A 19756-nucleotide genomic window follows, 5' to 3' on the forward strand; every position below is an offset into this window, starting at 1 on the left:
CAAGTTCATTGGTGACTACCTGACTGACTGATTACTTTTACAAAAGAGTGAAAATGGAGAATTTGGAGTTTGGTCGACAAAATACGTCGCTGCCCGCGTGGGACCGCGTTGTAAAGGCGCCTTCAGCCTGCAGTCAACCACGGAGAGGCAGTGTTGCGTAAGGAATAGAAGTACAGTAAACCAAAGCCAGGATGGGATACACTGACGTAATGTGGGATATTTTTTATGTTTGGAGGAAGATCATTTAGATTTACAAAAATTATGCCATAAAATAGGAACAAAAATCTGCAAAATGAATATAAAATTAAATTAATTAACAGCTGTAGAAGATGACCATCAGAACATCATTTTTTTTCCTCTGTTCAATTTTTCCCCCAGTGTATTCATTTAAATCTTTGCACACTGATGAAAAATTCACGCATTTGCTGGAAACATAGATAAATTGGTTTCAACAAGCGATGAAGCTGCAAAAGCACATGCACACTAGACCTGCAGGGCGCCAGGAGGCGGGGTTGTGAGGGGTGCACTGTCTGTATCACGACGCAGCAGTTGATGGGGCAAGAAGAGCAAAACAGTGAAGCAACCATCACTAGAGTTGCAGCTGATGGAGCTGCAGTGCTGTCCTTTGAATGAAATCTTAAACAATAAAATCTAAGTGGTGTTACCACACTGGGTGGTTATAGCCAGGACAAGCTGAATAGTGGACTGCTCCTTACACTTCAGATCCTCTGTGGCGCCAGTGAGCAGCGGATGCGTCATGGCAACGTAACAGAAGATGCTGAGGAAACGACTAAGGCATCCCCATCTTTGAGCCCAAATGCAGCCCCACCTTCTAGATCCCAAAGACTTAGCAAGGCCAAGAGGAGTCTGGTTCAGGAGGGAATCCCCTCTCTGTTTGGATTAATAAACGACGTGAAGGTGAATTAAAAGGACAGGTTTTAACTTGAGCATCAAATATTTAAATTTTGTAATTGTTCATGTCAGTCTGAGTGATGCCTGTTTAAAATCACAGTACGTGAAACCCATCCACCCCCTTTAGATCCTGGCTGAACCCCTGTCTTTGTTCTAAAAGGTGCTGCTGCCAAGTCTGACAACCTCGCCAGCATATTTGAGTGTAAACCACACCCACTAGTGTGAACTAACACTGAATAGTTAAGTTTCCCTGACCATCTGCTTTGTGAAGACAAACTTGCATGTTATTAAGAACTCAGTACGTCAAAAACATGGGAACGGGTCATTTATTCAAATTTTTATTTGTGACAGAAACAAAGAAAATGTATTAGAGTAAAAATTGTTCATGGTAAACGTTTACTTTTTATCTTCTTCATCACAAAATAAAAGCATAATTACTAAAGTATACCAGGAGAGAACTTGTAAAAGGAAATAGAAAGAAAAGCACTTGATGCATTAAGGCATAAATGTGTGGGTTCAGTAGACCACTGAGCGTTCATAAGGCAAACTGTAACTGCTGAGAATTTGCATGGTCTGATCTTTCACACATGAAATCAGATCAACCTGAATATGCAGCACAATCACTCAGCAATTTTACATGAAATTCAAATCCCTCAACAAACATTAAATCAAACATATTTATGCATATAATGGAATATATATGAAAATTCCTTCAAATAATTTATGAACTAAAACTACCGGTACTTCTCACTGTATGTTAGACACTGAAACAATAAAACATTTAAATAAGTGGTAACAGAGATCTCCTTTCTGACAGCACAGCTAATGTTCTTTTTGCAGCTTGCAAACACTGATAGTAAATATGTAGTGTAATGACAAGTTGACATGCTCATGCCTGGATATTCACGTTTTTTTAAGTGCCTTGTGCAAGATAAAGATGAATAAAATAGTCTGGATTTTATTTTTACAATTAAAAAACAAAGCAAAAAAAAAAAAAAAAAAAAATTAAAAACTTGTAGGAGGTGTTGGCTTTGGTTCAATAGGATAAAACAGAAGGCAGGATGGTAATACAGCTACATCAATAAGTATTTTTTAGAACTTTAACCCACTGTTCACTGAGGGGCTAATTTTGTGTTTGCTCACAAAAATAAAAGCATCAAAATGTTCTAACAAGAAAAGGAATTTATATTAAAAAAAATGGATAATTTGTATATTTAGCCCGAACATAATTTAAGCTATACTGTGACTTCTATAAAGAAAATAATCTGTTCAGCTTTAGTGTAGCAACCTTTACAATTTGAATTTAAAGATAAACCTTCAAGAGAAGACACAAGTGCATTTTACTGTCTAAGCACAGTCATTTGCCCTGCAGAACTACATATGAGTGTATTAAGGCTTTAAGTCTTCAAGTAGCACTTTAACAGTCAAAAATGAAAACAAGTTGTCAAACTTTGTCCTCATTGCTCAAAACATAAACGCCATAAATATGAGACAGATTGAAATGCCTCAAAGAATCAGCATGTCTGCAGACTTGGTCTTTCATCCAACCCTTATTTTTTACTCAACTTAGTAACAGAGTGATGGCTGTGAAGGGACATAAGTATTAGTTCTTTGGAAAAAAAATGTTGTGTGTGGTAAAACAACACAAGAGAGGCAGCAAAGAGTTGGTCAGTATCACATTTCACCACATTGCAGCATTCAAAAATGTCCATCACACTGACCAGCAGGTCTTTGTACTAAAGGCACTCAGACAGCACCTCGTGTTTGGTTAGAGATGGGTAAATCATGGGCGTGCACGTGCACTCGCTGTGGCTTTGTTGGCTCAGTTGAATCTTCAGCTTCTCCACCTCGTAGTTGTGGAGATACTCCTGGACTAGGTAGCGCTCACGTTTGACTCTTGCCTTCACATCTGAGGGAACGTCTGGAATCATCCAGGCCACGAAGTACTTCACCAGAAAAACAACGTGCTGTAGAGGAAAAGGATATGTGAGTGGTTGGAATCACCAAATTTATGCATTTTTAACAGAATCTGTCAGACTGATTAATTTAATCAAACATGTGATTACTACAACCTCTCTGTTGTACTATGAACTAAGCTGTTTTTGCCAGTGTATTAGCTGAAATGGTCACAGGACAGGAATGCGAGACATAATTCAAATAGTTATTGCAAGAAATGAGTCCAGAAACTACCTCCATAATAATGATGAAAGCCAGTTTGGCGGCCAAAATATGCCAAAACTGCATGGTGTGGGAGTATTGGTTCTCATGCCCAGGAGGGTTACGGTAATCTCGATACCTATAAATGAAGAGTAAAAAATGTGTTATTGTTTCATTTATCTATTACAGCGGAGTGTCATGACATGAGTGCATTGGTTGCCCTTTTATATAAAAAAAATAACTTAGACTATCAGTATTTTTCTAAAATACACTTTTATAAAGCCAATCTGATAGTTGTACCTGCAGGTTGTGATAGAGCTGTTGAACCAAAGGGGGTTTTCTCCGTCCTCTGGCCTGTTAGGCAATGGGATCTCTGAGATGTTGAACACAGACAGGCTATTGTTTATGTAGCCCTTCATATTCATCTCACCCTCTGGCTGATAGGCATACATGTACACGAGACGGGGGATCATATCAGAGGTAAAAGCCACAATAAATGCCTACGAGAAAAAGAAACATATCTTAAACATGCTTTTTTGAAAATATGGCAACATTTTGCATTGGAGAAAAAACATTGTGTGCACCCACATTGGTGACAACAGAGAGTACAGCCATCCCATTGAGGATTTCCTCCCAGGCTCCAATGCAGTGGGCCTTGGCAGCTACAGGACGTCTGAACTGAGTGGTGAGCTTCCAGGCGTCCACTCGAATCTCTATGATGTTGTTGAAGAGAGCCAGGAGTGGAGCCAAGGGAAAGGAGGCCACGAAGAGCGTAATGAATCCAAACTGGATTACTGGGACAGAAAGAAAGAAGAAGCAAAATAGATAAATAAATAAAATAAGAGGAAGAAAGAGAGTCAAAGAACAAAATAAAAGGGAAAAAAGGTGAACAGTGCCCTCTGCAGGACACCAGTAAATCAGCATTTTTAAAACAATTTGTATTTTGTCTTTTATCTGAATAACTTTCAGAATTTCTGTCTTGTCTGAAATCCACTTCAATCTTGTCTTGGTGGTGATATTAATTAAAAAAGGTACATTTGTGCTTTAGTTTTGAGATATCTGTGTAGAATAATGTGTTGTCCTCATACCCATTTCCAGGTACTCATAGAAGAGACCCAGCTGACCAAAGCCCTGGAGATCATGGTCCTGCTCCCAGCGGCTATACAGGCTCTCTGGGTAGCTTCGTGCTTTCCTGCTGGCCCACCAATTCATGAGCCACCTATAGAACACAAGGGGGCGACAGAGAGCGCTCAGTAAAATGCTTTAAACACACAGATTAGAATGAAAAAAAGACAGTTATTATAATAACTGAGAGAAAGCATAGCATTTGTTTTTGCACTTATACATGACTAACTAAATGTCTGACCCTTTGAATGTGATCACATAATTATGTTTTCATTGAATTTAAATAAACTGCATGTGTTTTGACTTACTGAAATAACTGCACAAACTTATTTCAGTGAGTCAGAAAGTTTCATTCTTATCTAATCAAGTCAAAAATAACAAATTCATTTGTTCAGTTAAAAAGCCTTGTTACAGCATTCTTTTCAAAAGTTAATACCTATGGTACTGTATGGACTGGGGAAAGACCACTATATAAAGATGGACAGGTTTTATGGGAAATGTTATGATTAAAACAGACACAAAAAAATAGCATATGTGAAGATAAAATTATGTTTAATCTTAATTGTGTCAGCTCAATTTGTCCTCTCTCTATCTCACTGAATGATAACTACACACATTTTCTTGACTTGATAATATGCCAAAACCAGAAAGTAATAGTTCATCCTTTCAAATTTTATACAGGCTCAGAAGTGGAGGTTTTTGAAGAACTGCAGCTGAATAAAAAGGTCACATTTAAATACTGACATGTTTAAAGCTTATTCAACAGATTCCATCCTTGGAAAACATTTTTAGTTCAGTGATTCAGTCTCAGCTCCTGTCATAGAGTACTAACTTACGGGACCAGAGCTTCCTGGATGTTACCCCACACCTGTTTGCCAGTCATCACAATCACCAGCTGGGTGGTCAACTCAATTAGACAGCCACCCGGGTCGCACTGAACACATGCAGGTTGGGGAAGAAACAAACAAAAACTAAACCACTGGCTGAAACACACATACACAGTTTACCAACAAATGTCAGTGGTACCTCTTCATTTCTCAGTTTGCTCCATTTGCCAAACATGTAGGCATAATCTCCTGGATAGCCAACAAACTTGCCCTTAAAGAAAGCCACATAGAAGCATGAGGAGTAGTAGTTGACGAACTGGAAGAGGAACATCTTCACCGTCAGTTTGTTCTCGTACTCCAGGTGAGTTTTTGGAATTTCTGCAAAAGACGACCAAATATATATTTTATTTACACGTTACCCTCGTCCCTCCTGCCGTCAGGATCCAGTGTCATGTTCCTCACCCATGTCAGTGATCCAAACAGCCACTCTTTCATACATGAGGTTGAGAATCATGATGATAACAAAGTTGATGCAGGAGGCGGTGACAGAGGTGGCCAGCTGAGGTGTGATGTAGGGGCCAACCACCTCCAGGTTTGAGGTGGGACTGTCCTTCATGATGCTTGCGAAGGCTGCATAAACCGCCAGGCGGTATGCTATGACGCCGATGATGCAGGCAATGATTAATGATATCTTTGGGACGAAAGGGAGAGACACAAAATGAAAGACGACGGCAAAACACAGAACAAGAAAAGAAAGACAAGCAAAGATTTTTGCAAAAAGTGAGATGATTTTTGGTCTTATAACTTACATGGATGGTACACAAACACCTCAAAACAAACCTGCCACTCAATTCCCATTTTGTTTGTTTCAATAAGACAATAAAACATCAGTAGCCACTATGTATAAAGTCAAAGTCAGCTTTATTGTCAAATATGCTGCATACACAAGGCATACAGCACAGATGAAATAAAAAAACTTTAGCTAAAAACTTTTACTAAAAATGTCTTATAGCACTCACAATTCTAACCATTTCCGATTACTTCCTATTTCTTACAAATTTATGCATACTGGCCCTGGACCTACAAAAATTAGTGATGAACAGCACAAACAGACGAACAGAGACACGGTGAAAGGGGAAGGTCAGGAGGAGGTCTGATCAAAATTGTATCATTAAATATGATGCTCACCCACAACAGGACGGTAGCTCCAGACAGACAAATGCGTGCACACTTGCTTGTTATTGGTAAGTACGGCTCCATTTCCTAAATCAGAAGCAAGCAAAGCATGAACACTGGAGTCAGTCGTCCTTGGTTATAATCTGAAAAGAGAGCTCCAGAAGACCAGGTTCCTTAAAACCTGTTAGCTATAGTGCCCACAATCTTAGCACCTATTTGCATTTTTTAACCTCTCTCAATACAGTTTTGGGTAAAAAACTTGCAAAGTGCTAATTTGCCAGGAGACAAATAGCAAATGCAGAGAAGAAGGAGACCAATACTTTGGAGTCTTTTCAGACATGTTTTCTGCAGGGAATCCACCACAACAAAACCTCTTCCTTGTCAAACTGCATTCTTCGTGAGGTGCCACCCTTACCCAGAGGATCACGGTGCTCCAACACAGAAACAACTTCGCTAAAACATCAGAAATGGTCCTGTCAAGTACCCATTCTGTTTCCTAAAGACGGTGGGGAGATTAAGAAAACTTTTTCTGTGCAATTTGCAAATATATCTGAGCCCAGACAAGACTGTTAACAACCTGCTAGTTAAATGCATTGAATTCTAATCACGTTTTTGTCCTAATAGTGTGAACACACTGTGAACACAGCAGATGCAGTTATCAGTGCCCTTCACCCTATCCCTCAACTAGAAGCTCAACTAACTGAGAGCTGGACTTTCAGAGGAGGATCTTGTTAGTGGTTCATTTTCACACAAACACCTGAGTGATGCGGTTCAGCTTGCGGCTGTTGCACTTGGTCTCATACTCTGGCCGGAGCTGCAGCTGTTGTTGCTCCTCTTCAAAGTCAACCAGATCCCACTCGTACTCCAGACGAGCCTGCCGCCTCTTCCAAAACTCCAGAAACAGAGTCACTGCAAGGACATCACAGCATGGAAATAATTAAGATAATTTGCTATTCAAAATACTTTATTTATTGAATGTTATTTATACAATTTAAATAATGATTTTCTTAAGTAAATGTTTCAATATTTTAGAACTTTCTTGCTGTTTTTTGGTAACCTGCGTCTGAGTCTTCAAATCTCTTAACGGTATGTTTGAAGTTAGTCTTAGAGCTAACAGTTCGTCCAGGTTTTGCTCACCATCAACAACATATGGCTGATTTTGTCTGTTTTGTGAAATGCGCAGCTCATTTGCGGCGGTTTTGGAATGTTTGGACTGACAGTAGGCCCCTCGTGTTGGCACCCGTGTTACAAATATATTTAAATATGAGTGTTCTTAGCTAATTTAAAGACTTAATTTTGTGTTAAAGGGCCACTCTGATAAAAAAATTAGTATATTGTGTTTTTAACGTTCTTTTGTCATTTTTCTGATAATAGAGGACATATATAAAGAGAATGACGGTTAAAATTTCATTTATGAGTATTTCTCTATACAAATCATTGTGAATCAGGAACAGACAAAAAACCCAATTGGAAAAAGCATCAAGCTCCCTGCCCCGCTCAATTCTGATGCATCTACTTTTAGATGATTACCTCCAAGTACGTCTTCATTTTCATCTGAGATGGCATCTGGTTTAAAACTGTACAGCTGGATAGATTTTATAGTGCCCCACATTTTGTTACACCAGTAATGTAGATTTCTAATAAAATACTGCTGCTCTCCAGAAACTGTGCTTGAAAATGGCACAGGTTTTTTGATTTTGCCTAAAAACAGCATAATCATAATTAAAAGACCACTGGAAATGCTTTTAAAATAGATCAAAAGATTCAATTCAATTCAAATTTATTTATAAAGTCCAATATTACAACAATAGTCATCTCAATGGGCTTTATACGGGTAATTGTGTAATTAACAATTATAATTAACAAAGAACAGTGGGATTTTAAAGAGATAATCACAATTTATATCAAGACATCTTACCAAGACAAATTCTATTAGTTGGCAGATTTTTTTCATTTACTACAATGGAAACAGTTTGGTATTTTTTTAAACTTTTTTTGAAAAGGACATTTTTTCCAGTGTATTAAAATACACAACTGTAGCAGCAGAAATACACACACTTACCCCATATTCCCATGAAAATGGCAAAAAACACTGTTCCAACATTGTCAAATAGATGCGATTGCTGAAAAACAAACATAGAATGAATACATTTAGTCAGATATATATTTCTATACTACTTTTCTTGGAATGTCATCATCTTAATTTAAATATAAAAAATAGTAGGTATAAAATGACTCACCCAAGAGGAGTTGCAGGTTGTGTTGAGTTTCCAAAAGCCACACTTTTTGTCACAAAGTGGACACATGACAATATTGCCTCCAATTTCATCACTGCATATTTCTTTACTGTGGGCATATAATAACAAGAGCAGGCGAAAAATTGTAGCACATTGAGAAATTAAGCATTTCTACATTTCTACATTTCTCCACTGACCTCCACTCATTGTCGTCATAGGTTAAGACTCCGTAAACAAAACACAGCGTTCCAACAACAGCAGCAAAGAACAGCATTTCTGTGTAGAATCCTAGCCAGGCAAAGTAAAGGCCGATCTTTTCTCCATAGTACTTCCTGTGGAAAAAACAAAGTGCAGCAGGATTACTGCTGTTTATACTCCCTCCCGGCCATATAAACACTGGATCAGATCTGCAGGTATGCAGGTCTTACCTAATAAGATTGAGTGGTTGTTCCTTGAAGAAACTGAAAAATCCAGCCCAGTATTTGTAGAGGTTGTATCTGTCGCTGTCACAGTTCACATCCTTTGATTTAGTCCAATATCTTGACTGCAGGCAGACAAAACACACATTTATCTGATGTCCTCATTGCTGAATAAATTCATCCCAAAGCAAGGGAGCCCTTCTATTTTGTAAAAGGAACACAGCTAACCACGTTGGAAACATTTCTTCTGTAAGGACAGGTTTTCACAGAAAGAGGCTCACATCATGCAGAGGGAAGGCTGCAGTGTAGGTGCTGTTGTTGAGAAGTCTTTTGATTCCCTTCTTGTCTCTCTCTCCACATTCATCACGAATATATGAGCATCGAGACAGGATGTAGTAGACCTGAGGAAAAAGACAAAGGAAAAAAATGGCTTCAGGGTTCTGAGCAATTAAACAAACTCCTTTTCTGCTTCACTGAAACATCAGAAGAAATGTTTTAAATATGTGACTTGGTCCGTTAGTCTCTCTCTCCAACAAAACAGAAGCTTACTATTCTGTTCCGAGTTGACGGGAGGAAGAATTTGTCTCGGTCCTCAATTAGGAAGAAATCAGATTTACTCTTGTCGAAGGGAGCGGTAAAAAAGTCTGGTTCAGGCTGCATGATGGGCTCTGGCAGACGAAAAGGAGTGGACAACCAGTTCATGGGCATCTCACTGTTGTCTGGGATGTCGTTGGCCTTGAATGGAACCTTGATCTTCAGCACATCTGCATAGGTTGCCAGTACTTCCCATGGAGCATGGATCTTCACAAAGTAGGTTTTTCTATCGTCAGATTCCTGGCAAAGAGACAATTAGGATGACAATTTCAACATGTAAATCTAGTTTCAAGTTTTCACTTTGGTATTCTTCCAAGATTATGGCATAAAATGAATATTATATGTTGTCATTGTGGGCTAATGCATGTTAAATGCTGTTGTTTTAGATAGTTATATTCATAAAAAAAGCCTCTTACTGATTTATCTTCTATTTCCAGTTCCAGGCCCACTTTCACCAAATTGGCTTCAAACACTCTCCTCCTCTCCTTTTGGCAGAAAATAGTGAAAGCATGCAAAAATCATGACACAGGAACACTCAAAATCCACATTTGATACATTAAAAAAGGAATGGTGACTCATTATGGTGACATAATATCTAAACAGATTGAAAAATTAATGTTACCCAAAAATAAAAAAACAATTTAACAAAAAATGACCAACAATAAATAGATGCTGTATATGAGTACCTATCGGAATAAAAAACAAAATAATACAATAGATATTTTCTTATCAATAATTTAACAAATCGATGAATGGATTTTCCTTTAAAGTCATTTTTGTGCTTTTTTCAAGAAAAAAACAGCCTTAAGTTAACTTTACATGTAAGAATCCATAATTTTATTAAAGAAAGTTTCACCTTTTGTTCTGTTTAAATACTAAATTATGTTAAAAACAGAGTAGGTTTTGAATGAAACCTTAAAATAGTTAATCATTATTGTACTATATGAATTTGTAAATTAAATCAAATTGTGAACTTACTCATTATTTTGCTAATGTAATCAATTTAATTCAGTACTTAGGAAGTGTTAACAAAGGCAGTGACACTGTATTTAAATTAAACAAATACTTTACAAATCAGTTCAGGTAAATAAGGGTGACCTTATTCAAATTAATCATAACAATTCCAGCAAGATCTTTGGCAAAAGCAACCATAAGGCAATCTGAGATATTGTTTTTATTTATGAAATATTGTCAAAGGAACACTTGTCTTGTTAAAACTAAAATTTACTAACACATCCAAAAAAGGCAAAAGAATCTGATTCATAGACAGGAAGAGGTCTCCCTTTAGCCCCTCCAAGCAGTGTGGAACAAATGAAGTCATTCCTGAGCAAGAAGTTTTCAGCTGACTCACTGATGGAGAGTGTGGGTTAAGATTCAGAGTTGTAGCACTTTGGAGTGAAGTCTTACAGTCCAGTGTTGTTAAACACTGGAATTCTTTCCACACTCTGAACTAACAGAGAGGAGTGCACACAAGAATACATGTGGCTAGAGATAACTTTTCAAATGCTAATTTCTTGAAAAACATCCTTTGGCTAAGAAGAGAACAATAGTAGCTGGGAATCAGCAACAACTTTATCTGTGTTGTTTTTTGGAGGAATCTGCTGACACACTTTGGGCATATCCTTCCTGAATGGACCAGAGACACTTTTATATTTATTTACCTGTTTTCTTTCACCATCTTTATCATCGACATAAGACAAGACGAAATCAATGCGGCGCACTCCGTCACGGAAGAACACAGAGTCTTTGCTTTGTTGTTGTTTCTGAATCTGCAAGAAGATGAGAGAAATGCAGATACTGAACACACAATCACACAGGCAGAGTGTCAACAGGTCTTTGAAACGTCGTCAAAGGGCACACGATCAAACCATGCGTGTCTTTACTAGTAATCTAAAACTACTGACAACTGGCTTTTCACTCCAAACAGCATGCTAACACAGGGAAACTCTGAAAGCTGAAGGAATAACTATTGCTCTATCTCAGGAGAAACTAGATGGGGTTGGCATTGACAAAACATTCTCAATTCTTTTTGGTTTAACAAAAACAATGGGTTTCAATGGAGTACTGCTGAAGCGGGCAGCAAAGATTTCCACAGTGTGGTCCAGCTAATGCTAGCCTCATAGAGGACGCAGGTCTGGAAAAAAGGACTGCAAAGGAATGCTCCCAGATGGGACGAGGCACGGCTGCTTTGCTTTTACTTTTGCTTCAGCTGTTCGGCTGCTAAAAATAGCCAGGTACAATGTACCTCCCTAAGTCCAACTAAAGCTGTAGCCGCATCACTGTAAACCATCCAGAACAACGAAACACCTGACCAAAACACAAAAGCTGTCATTTCATCCAGCTTGAGTCTGCTCAGTCCGTCTGTTCATGGCTGGAAAGGGAGGAGGGGGAAAAAGAAAGTGCACTTTACCTCCATGTCCTATAATAGTTGATGGCTGCAGTGAATCAGCGGAAAGGCCGGCTGCATCACAGAGCAGCGCAGCCTTTCTGCAGGGAGGGAAGACCAGCCCTGAAAGTACTGTCTGTCTCACTCCACTGATTTCTACCCTGATGAGATTCAAACAGCTCACTGACCTGAACAGAATACTCCCCCATAAACCCCCACTTCCCAGTCATAGAGCAAAGGAAAAAAGCACAAGAAGCAGGAGGACGGTTGCCAGTTGGAGAGAGGCGCAGGGTTCTGAAAATGACATCAGCAGAACAGCTGCCAGATAATCTAATAAGAAGACAGCAGCATCGTCTGTACAAACAGTTGTCTCACATTTCACATAATTACCAAATCTCTGTTCGAACAACAAAGTGCTCTGGAGCTTTGTATTTGTTTTTAATTTCTAGATTGTGGTGTCCTTTTTCATTCTATAGTTGCTGCATCCTTTATCTCTCACTGTTCCTGCTTTGATTAGCATGAAACCCTCACAATAGGATGTGTTTTCAACAAACATTTGATATGGTGGAGCTATTGTTTCTGTCCGTGCATTTTTAAAAATAGCCAACGGATGAAGGGTGTGAACAAACAAGGAAAAGCTTGATAACCTGAGCAGGACGTTCCTGGCATTAGGAAGTTCCATGCAATGGAAAATATATTTGATAATTATGGTGAACACGCAAGCTAAAAACCAATGCAAATATAGTTTTTTTTGCCCAATTCATGGCCTTGATGCACCTATTATGGCTTCCTGGAGAGCCAGAAGTACTAAATGTGTGCAGAACATCAGTACTCGCAAGGCTTGTACCACTTTCCCTCCTCAAATTATACATATGTTGTAACCGAAAGTACGCTTTACCTCTGCGACCGCATTGGAGTGTTTAGCATAGAAGGGTGGATCCTTTCTATACTGGGATGTTGCAGCAGAAACCCTCTTATTTGCTGTAATTACAGATCACCTATAAAGAATCACTGCATCTGCAGGGGTTCACCTCTGCTCTGCCACCACAGACGGCTATACATTTATAATTCCTAAATACTGGGTGTTTCAGCACTTGTAAGCCTGTCCCCTTTTTAAGATGGCCACTAGTAAAAAAATACACCATGTAAAAGGATCTGGATTCCAGAAATCTATCAATTACCTTTGAAGTCAAGAAGGTAATGAGCCATTTCAGCTTTTTATAGACAGTTTAGTATATTTAGATTGTACTTGTTGGTTTGATTTTTAAACACTGAAATTTTCATCTGTTGATTCATGAACACTCGCGTGGGCCCATCCTGTGCAATGAAACCCTTTTCAGCCACAACAACCACATGTTAGATCTGAATATAGTGTACGCAATACAATCTCAACATGATGAGGATTATAATACATTTTAGAGTTAAAGTCCATTCAGATCTCTGTAAACATGGTAATAATTTGGGGGGAACCAACAGATGTAAGCACACATGGCTCAGCAAATCAGCAGTTTAAAAAAGTGTTAAAGGGGGATCTCACTCTCAGCTGACTGTAAAAAGTGTTAAAAATAAACTTTAATTATAATGCTTTACAACTTTAACTTAAATAAAGGGATTCAGAAGGTAAATATATGCTTAGCTACAGTACATTCTTGTCCTGTCATAAGCTCATGGCAGGGACTTAATACCACAACATACTCTACCCTTAAATTATGCATGGACATAAAAAGACTCACAAAAAACTACAGCAAAAGAACCGGCTCCCCAGTTTCCAGTGCTTGTAAAACTGCATGTGTGCACTGCATGTGCAAGGGCACACCTGTCCTGTTGTTCTAACACTAGAAGGTTGTTGCTTTGTCTGCAGTGAAGCAAACGACTATCGCAGGTGTGAAAACAGCAAGACAAAAGCCCGTTTCCATATTTATGAATTCTCGGGACTCGTCAGAGCATCTTTCCATGAGTCTCTAGAGAAACAACATGCTGTCAAAGGAGCCAGCATCAGAGCTCCACAACAAAGTATCTATACGGATTCTTTCCCTAATGCAAAAAACAGACATGAGCAGGCACTTGTCAAGAAGAAAATAAGAGGCATAAGCACAAGGCTGCATCACATCACAAGCCTGTTTTACCATCCCATACCCTTGAACGATACTTCAGGAATAGCGCCCGCCTTCTCCAAAACTGTGGAAGGACCAAGTTCACAGTGAGAGAAAGCCTGACAACGTCGTCAACAGCATAAATGCTAAAGCAGCAACCAATGGATGAGTGCAGCAAACACACCAGGTATTTTTGTGACACATTTTCTTTAAGATAAAATACAAAAACCTACAAAAATGACTGAAGTCTAAATCAGTTAGGAGCTTAAGAACGGAGTTGCCACGGAAGATTCAAAGCCACACGAGCACAGCAGCATGCATTCATAGACCCGATTGGTGTCTTACCCCAGTCAAAACATCGATCTGTTCTAAGGTAAAAGAGTCATGCCGTGGAGTGTTGCTTTGGTCAGAGGAAGCCTGGGAGGCTATGCTGCTCCTCAGAGACTCGCACGTCTCCAGGCACACATCGATTACTAAAGGTGACTTCAAGGACAGTGTGAAAGGGGGAGAGCACAGGTTTGTCAGGGATTTTGAAATGTTTTTTTAAACTCAAAATCTCAGTAGCCGCAAGCTAGGTGTCAACTGTAAACAAATGGTAAGAGAAATACTACCTATGATACTTCAAAAGGTATACTTTAAGACCCACTCCAATGAAAATCACGTTTGTGGTGTTTTAAACATGCTATTGTAGCATTATTCTTATGATGAAGGATATATGTAAAAAAACAACTAAGCTTTAAATTGCATTTCTGAGTATCTATTCAAATCAGGAGCAGATGGAAAAAAAAACATTTGAAAAAGCTTATAGGTGTGACGTAGAAACTACAAGGGGCGGGTCACACTTTATCCACTCCATCCTGATGCATCCACTTGCAGACAACTAGAACAATGAACGTATTTGTTTTCCATGTCTGAGCTGACATCTGGCTCAAAACTGTACAGCTGGATAACTACAGTATTGCTCTCCTTTATTGTTGTACCAGTAGTGTTGGGGTGTGTGGGGCTGTAAGCTAGTAAGAGAGTGTGTAAACAGATGGATGTTGGGAAGTAAGGTCGGGCTTACTCCGCATCAACAACTTAGAGGTGAATTTCTAAAGAAACACTGCTACTCTGCAGATATTGTGTCCTAAAAAAGGAACACAGTTTTTTCTTTTTTTTGGGCTAAAAACAGCACACTCATAACTATAAAACCACTGGGAACGCTTTTAAAAATAGATCATCAGATGATCGGAGTTGGACTTTAAAGGAAGTGATGCTCTTTTATGTTCCTCATAAAAAAATGAATGAATGAATGAATGAATGAATGATCACGTTGTGATTTTTGTGTTTACCCCTGACTCCTCCTGCTGGAAAGATCCCATGCTGGATGAGGCATGTTGGTGATAGCCATTCAAGTCCTCTGAAAGAGAGGAAGGTAAAAAGGCAACATTACAAATACAAACCTTAAAAGAAAATCAGTTAAAAACAGATGCAAAAGATCGAGTCAGAGCAGTGGTTTGGAACAGGCAGACTGAACAGTTTCAGGCATTGGAGTAGATGCCTGAAGTAAAGAGAAGAGCACAGGCAGGGTCAGAGCTGCAGTCTATATTTGTACAACACATTGAAGACAGTATCACTGTGAAAGACTATACACAGCCATGTTACTGTGACTCAAAACACTTCATGAGCAGAGAGCAAGAATGGGAAAAACTCTTTGTGGATGTTCAAATAGTAGCTTACTAAAAAATAAAATGTAGGAGAATGCCATTCATGCCATGTAACAATCTTTTCAGAAAGGATTTACATAAACACAGTAGTAGGCAAGAGGGAAAAAGTACAAAACACTAAAACATTATGAATGTTGTTATAAATGACAAGCAAAAGGTTGCAGTTTCAGACCTGTTTAAAAATAAAACTGCAGATGTCTAAATTATTGGTTTTCTTGAGGCTTTATTTATTTTGGACTAAATCAATAAGGCTGCAGACAAAAAAAGTAGGATTTGAGGGTTTGAAACAAAATAAACACTAAGGAAAACTGCTTTTTCAGCATCATTTGTGAAAGTAGCCTACTTTTTACTGGCTAGTCTTTAGCTTGTGTTATCTCACTTTTTCTCTTTACAGCTGCAATCCTTCGAACTCAAACAAAGTACTTTGATAGTCAAATCAGCTTTGTGAGGCTCTATGGAAATATTTGAATTTGCTACCACATCAAAAAACACAACAAAAGGCATGGAAACCCAAAATGGACACTAAATTGAAGGGAAGCCATGTGTGGTTAGTCGCCGGATTTAAAAATTGGCCTGTTAAGCAGTGATGAAACAAAATGTCCATGTACACCGTAAAAACAAATGAGCAGTCTGCACTTGTATTCTATTATAACTAAGGAACAAAGAAGATCACTGTTATTCATTCATGTGACCCTATTTGTATAGTTTGTGCACAAAATTTCTAAGCGGATGACATCTGACAGGTAAAAGCAAGCTTTTGGTTTATGGGGATGAAAATAAGAATAAATAGTCATAATTTACAGACTGCTCAACAAAAACTGACCTACAAAGTCTCAATTAAAAAAACAAAAAAATATTGAAAGTAGTGTCAGCCAGAAAGTTTGTAATTCACATTTTGTGTTTTTACTAATAAAAAAGTTTAAAATGTGACATATTGGTATTTTGCTGCTGAATTTAATTGAATAATCCTACATACAGATTTCCAATTTAAAGCAAAAAGCGACCTCAAATGTTTGGATAAATCATTGTTTGACCCCTAATGTCAGCTATTACAAACAATTCTCTCCTTATAATAAATATTCTTTGTTTTCCGGAAAGAGAGGAGGTTTGAACAGCGGAACATATTCTTTAACAGTTGGTCATTGCAAGTGGTGCAGTCTTAGCAGGCCTGTTACAGTTTGCCAAAAGGTTTTTCCTCAAGTATGCCTCACAGTGAAGGCTTTGTTCAGAAGTGAACAGCTGATCGCAGCAGAAATAACACACAGCTACTTGTTAGTGAGTCTCTTTCTCTATGTTTATTTCTATTTTAGTTGAGAGTAACCCCAGAACCAAAAAAAGTGTTTACTAAAATCTGTTTTGAACCCAGATTCATCAATCGCCATTTCAGAACTTGGCTACAACAAAAGTTTTTGTAAAGTCAAGTCCAACAAATAAAAATCACAGAAAATAGAACTAAAATTGCAGCTTTGGCAGATAAATTCTGCAATCTCTGGTCCTGCAATTTGCACATAAACATGATGGCTGCTACATTTAAATAACTTTAGGTTAAGAAACTAACGTGACACTAGGCAGAATTGCAGGTTTCAGGTACACATTCTTAAACAGAAACTACCTAAAACATTTGAAATTTAGATTCATTTTTAGAAAGAATAAGCTCTAAAGTTATAAAATAAAATAAACCCTGTTATAATCACCTAACTACTAAGATGATCTGTATCAAAAATATACCCAGTGGACTCCACAATGACATTGTGGTATAATCAAATATGTCACTTTGTTTTAAATATCAACATTTAGAGTCTTGCTGTGATTTCATCTTGTGCTGCTAGAAAGAGAAGTGTAAAACACAGTTTCCTCGGTTATCGCAATATCAGCAGCACACAATAACAAGGTTACGAAGCAGAGACAATGCTGAAGAAATGTCCAACAGACTGCAGCAGATGAAAAGCCGCTCGTCTGCACTGATTCATCATGCTGTACTCAGAATCAGCATCCAAAGTGCTTCATTTTTCAGTCCACAGCCCACGCCCATCATCCACACATGGCCAAAAAAGTCAGAACACAGCCCACCATGTATCTGTTTAACTTCCTCATTCAGTCAGAAGCAGGGAGGGTTAGGGTTGAAGCTGGATGGCAAAGTGGCTGTCTGTAGATCATGACAAACTGTTTCCAGCTGCTACACCCTGGCTGCTCTAAAAATCACAGCTGCTTAAAAAAACAACTATGAACAGTTTAAGACAGGAAATGGTAGTTTAAACTTAAAAGCAGCCTGTTTCTTACTTTTATTATACTGACCTAATAAACAGAAGTTGGTCTGAGGTAGTGAAAGTTTTTTAATTTTAAACATTTGTAATAATAGCAGGATAGTTTGGGACATACCATTCTGAGGGTATATTTTGATTTGTATTCCTTGTAGGCATTACATTTTTTTAATATTTTTTATCAAAACTCTATAAAAATAGATTATATAAAGTAAACCACCGTGTGAAGAGGGGAGAAGTAGTCTTTGTTTTTCCGTTACTCACCGCTGAAGGAGTCGGTCGGGCTCATCTCAATTAAACTGTCCCCTCCTGATTTCCCCGTTAACCGGTGCATGGTGGTGGTGTGGCCACGCAGTGCCTGATGGCCCTCGCTTACAAACAGTCCAAAAATTAAATTAAATTTAAAAAAAATACTTGTGCCCCCGGCAGGGGAATTCTGAACCAACTTCCTTTCGCTTGAACTCCGACTGCTCCCCAGAAGTGCTCCTTACCAGCTCGCCGAGCAGTGACTCGCCTGGCTGCCCTTCCTCGCCCACTGACCGCTCACTGCAGCAGCAGCGCCTCGACCCAGAGGGAGGTCTAGGGGAGTGACTCCACACCACAGGCCAATAGTTGGGAGTCTTTCATGTGAACTGACGCTTAGATTCATGAAACAAGCGACAACAACACCCAAACGGACGCAGTATATCCCGGAGGAGCTCCCCTCTCTTAGTCTCTAATGGGACAACATAGAAATAAGTCAAACGAAACACCTACATGAAATATAGGTATAGCCTGATTCACTCATCAACTTGTCTCTCAGACAGATCGATTTGGTTGGATCGTAGGATTATAAATCGATTAATCAATTGAGTTGATTAGTTGTTACACCCGCACTATACAATTTAGAGTAAAAGGAACTAAACATAAAACTGCAATGTTTGCAGACACTGTTTTGTCTTTTAATGTTGTTTCCCCCTTAAGAATAAGATGTAATTTTTGGTCCATTTGTCGACTATGTAGCCAATATGTGAATACAAACAATGTATCAATACAAATATATAAACATATGAACAACATATACTTATTTATGTAAGGTTACATATAAAAATAAACAAAAGGAAAGCCTAGAACAATAGAAGTGTCTTAGGTGAAAAAGCCAGCTCAAATATGTTTTTGGATAGCTGCATCGCTACAAAAAGGAAAGACCTGTGAAATCTCTTCTTCACATGGCAAGTGTTGATCTCATCAAAGGATCTGAAACTCACATTTATAAATGTTGCTCTTTTTCCAGCCCCACAAATAACACGGCCTACACAAACCTGGCTGTGGCAGACTGGCATTACTCGGTGAGAAAATTCAAGATCATGTCACTGACCATGGGGTTCAGTTCAGGACTGAAGAAACTGTGTACCAGGTGGGTGGTGGGTGGCTATCTGAGTCCTGAGATGCTGTCAATAATCAGGCTTCTTATGTAGGCGTTGCAATATTTCAGCCAGTAAGCAAACTCTACAACATCCAGTGATGATGGAAGCTTGGATGCGGCCCAACATCACACTCTTCCCAACATGTCCATACCAAAAGATGTTGTACTGTTTCTGCACAGAATCCTTTATCGTCAAAAAAGGAAGAGATAAATAACTGTTACAAACTGTTGCTTGCTGGATTCTTACTCTGGAAATTAAACCAAGTGTGTGGAATGTAGGAAGTGAAACAAGCAGAGAATAGTAGTGGTTCCTCATTCCACAGTAAAATCTTGCTGTCAAGTTGAAAAGTTTATTTCAGTGCAGATTATACACCAAACAAAACAATGTATCCTCAAATTTTCTAATATTTTTTTTTAATTTATTTATACAGCCCAATATTAGTCAATAGTCGTCTCAA

The 19756-nt window shown here is 38.5% G+C and overlaps 1 protein-coding gene across 5 annotated transcripts; it reads right to left on the minus strand.

The window, feature by feature from the left end:
* Positions 1-1222: 1222 nt before the first annotated feature.
* ano5 (anoctamin 5) lies at positions 1223-18557 on the minus strand. Of its 5 annotated transcripts, none has more exons than XM_020703968.2 (23): positions 18385-18557; positions 18158-18264; positions 15258-15325; positions 14272-14409; positions 13970-14011; positions 11109-11216; positions 9864-9932; positions 9403-9687; positions 9135-9254; positions 8863-8978; positions 8632-8766; positions 8438-8543; positions 8260-8320; positions 6955-7106; positions 6210-6284; positions 5484-5712; positions 5221-5399; positions 5031-5128; positions 4158-4288; positions 3658-3863; positions 3370-3569; positions 3103-3208; positions 1223-2879 (listed from the first exon to the last, which is right to left on the minus strand). In XM_020703968.2, the coding sequence occupies exons 1-23, from the start codon at positions 18540-18542 to the stop codon at positions 2649-2651; spliced, it is 3120 nt and encodes a 1039-aa protein (XP_020559627.1). In that variant the 5' UTR covers positions 18543-18557; the 3' UTR covers positions 1223-2648. The 5 variants fall into 5 exon arrangements, with proteins under 5 accessions (XP_020559627.1, XP_020559626.1, XP_020559628.1 ...); XM_020703967.2 differs by lacking the exon at positions 6210-6284 and adding an exon at positions 6613-6693; XM_020703969.2 differs by lacking the exons at positions 6210-6284; positions 13970-14011 and adding an exon at positions 6613-6693.
* Between the last annotated feature and the right edge of the window lie 1199 nt (positions 18558-19756).

This window comes from Oryzias latipes, chromosome 6 (genome assembly GCF_002234675.1).
Source record: "Oryzias latipes chromosome 6, ASM223467v1".
Lineage (NCBI taxonomy): Eukaryota > Metazoa > Chordata > Actinopteri > Beloniformes > Adrianichthyidae > Oryzias > Oryzias latipes.

Excerpts from the sequence above, each read along its gene's own strand:
- ano5 (XM_020703967.2), bottom strand. The coding sequence starts at position 18,542 with ATGAATCTAAGCGTCAGTTCACATGAAAGACTCCCAACTATTGGCCTG. Across the intron at positions 9,688-9,863 it reads TGGAAATAGAAGATAAATCA|GAATCTGACGATAGAAAAAC; the intron begins GTAAGAGGCTTT and ends TCTCTTTGCCAG. Across the intron at positions 5,713-6,612 it reads GGAGCACCGTGATCCTCTGG|ATATCATTAATCATTGCCTG; the intron begins GTAAGGGTGGCA and ends TTCGTCCCAAAG.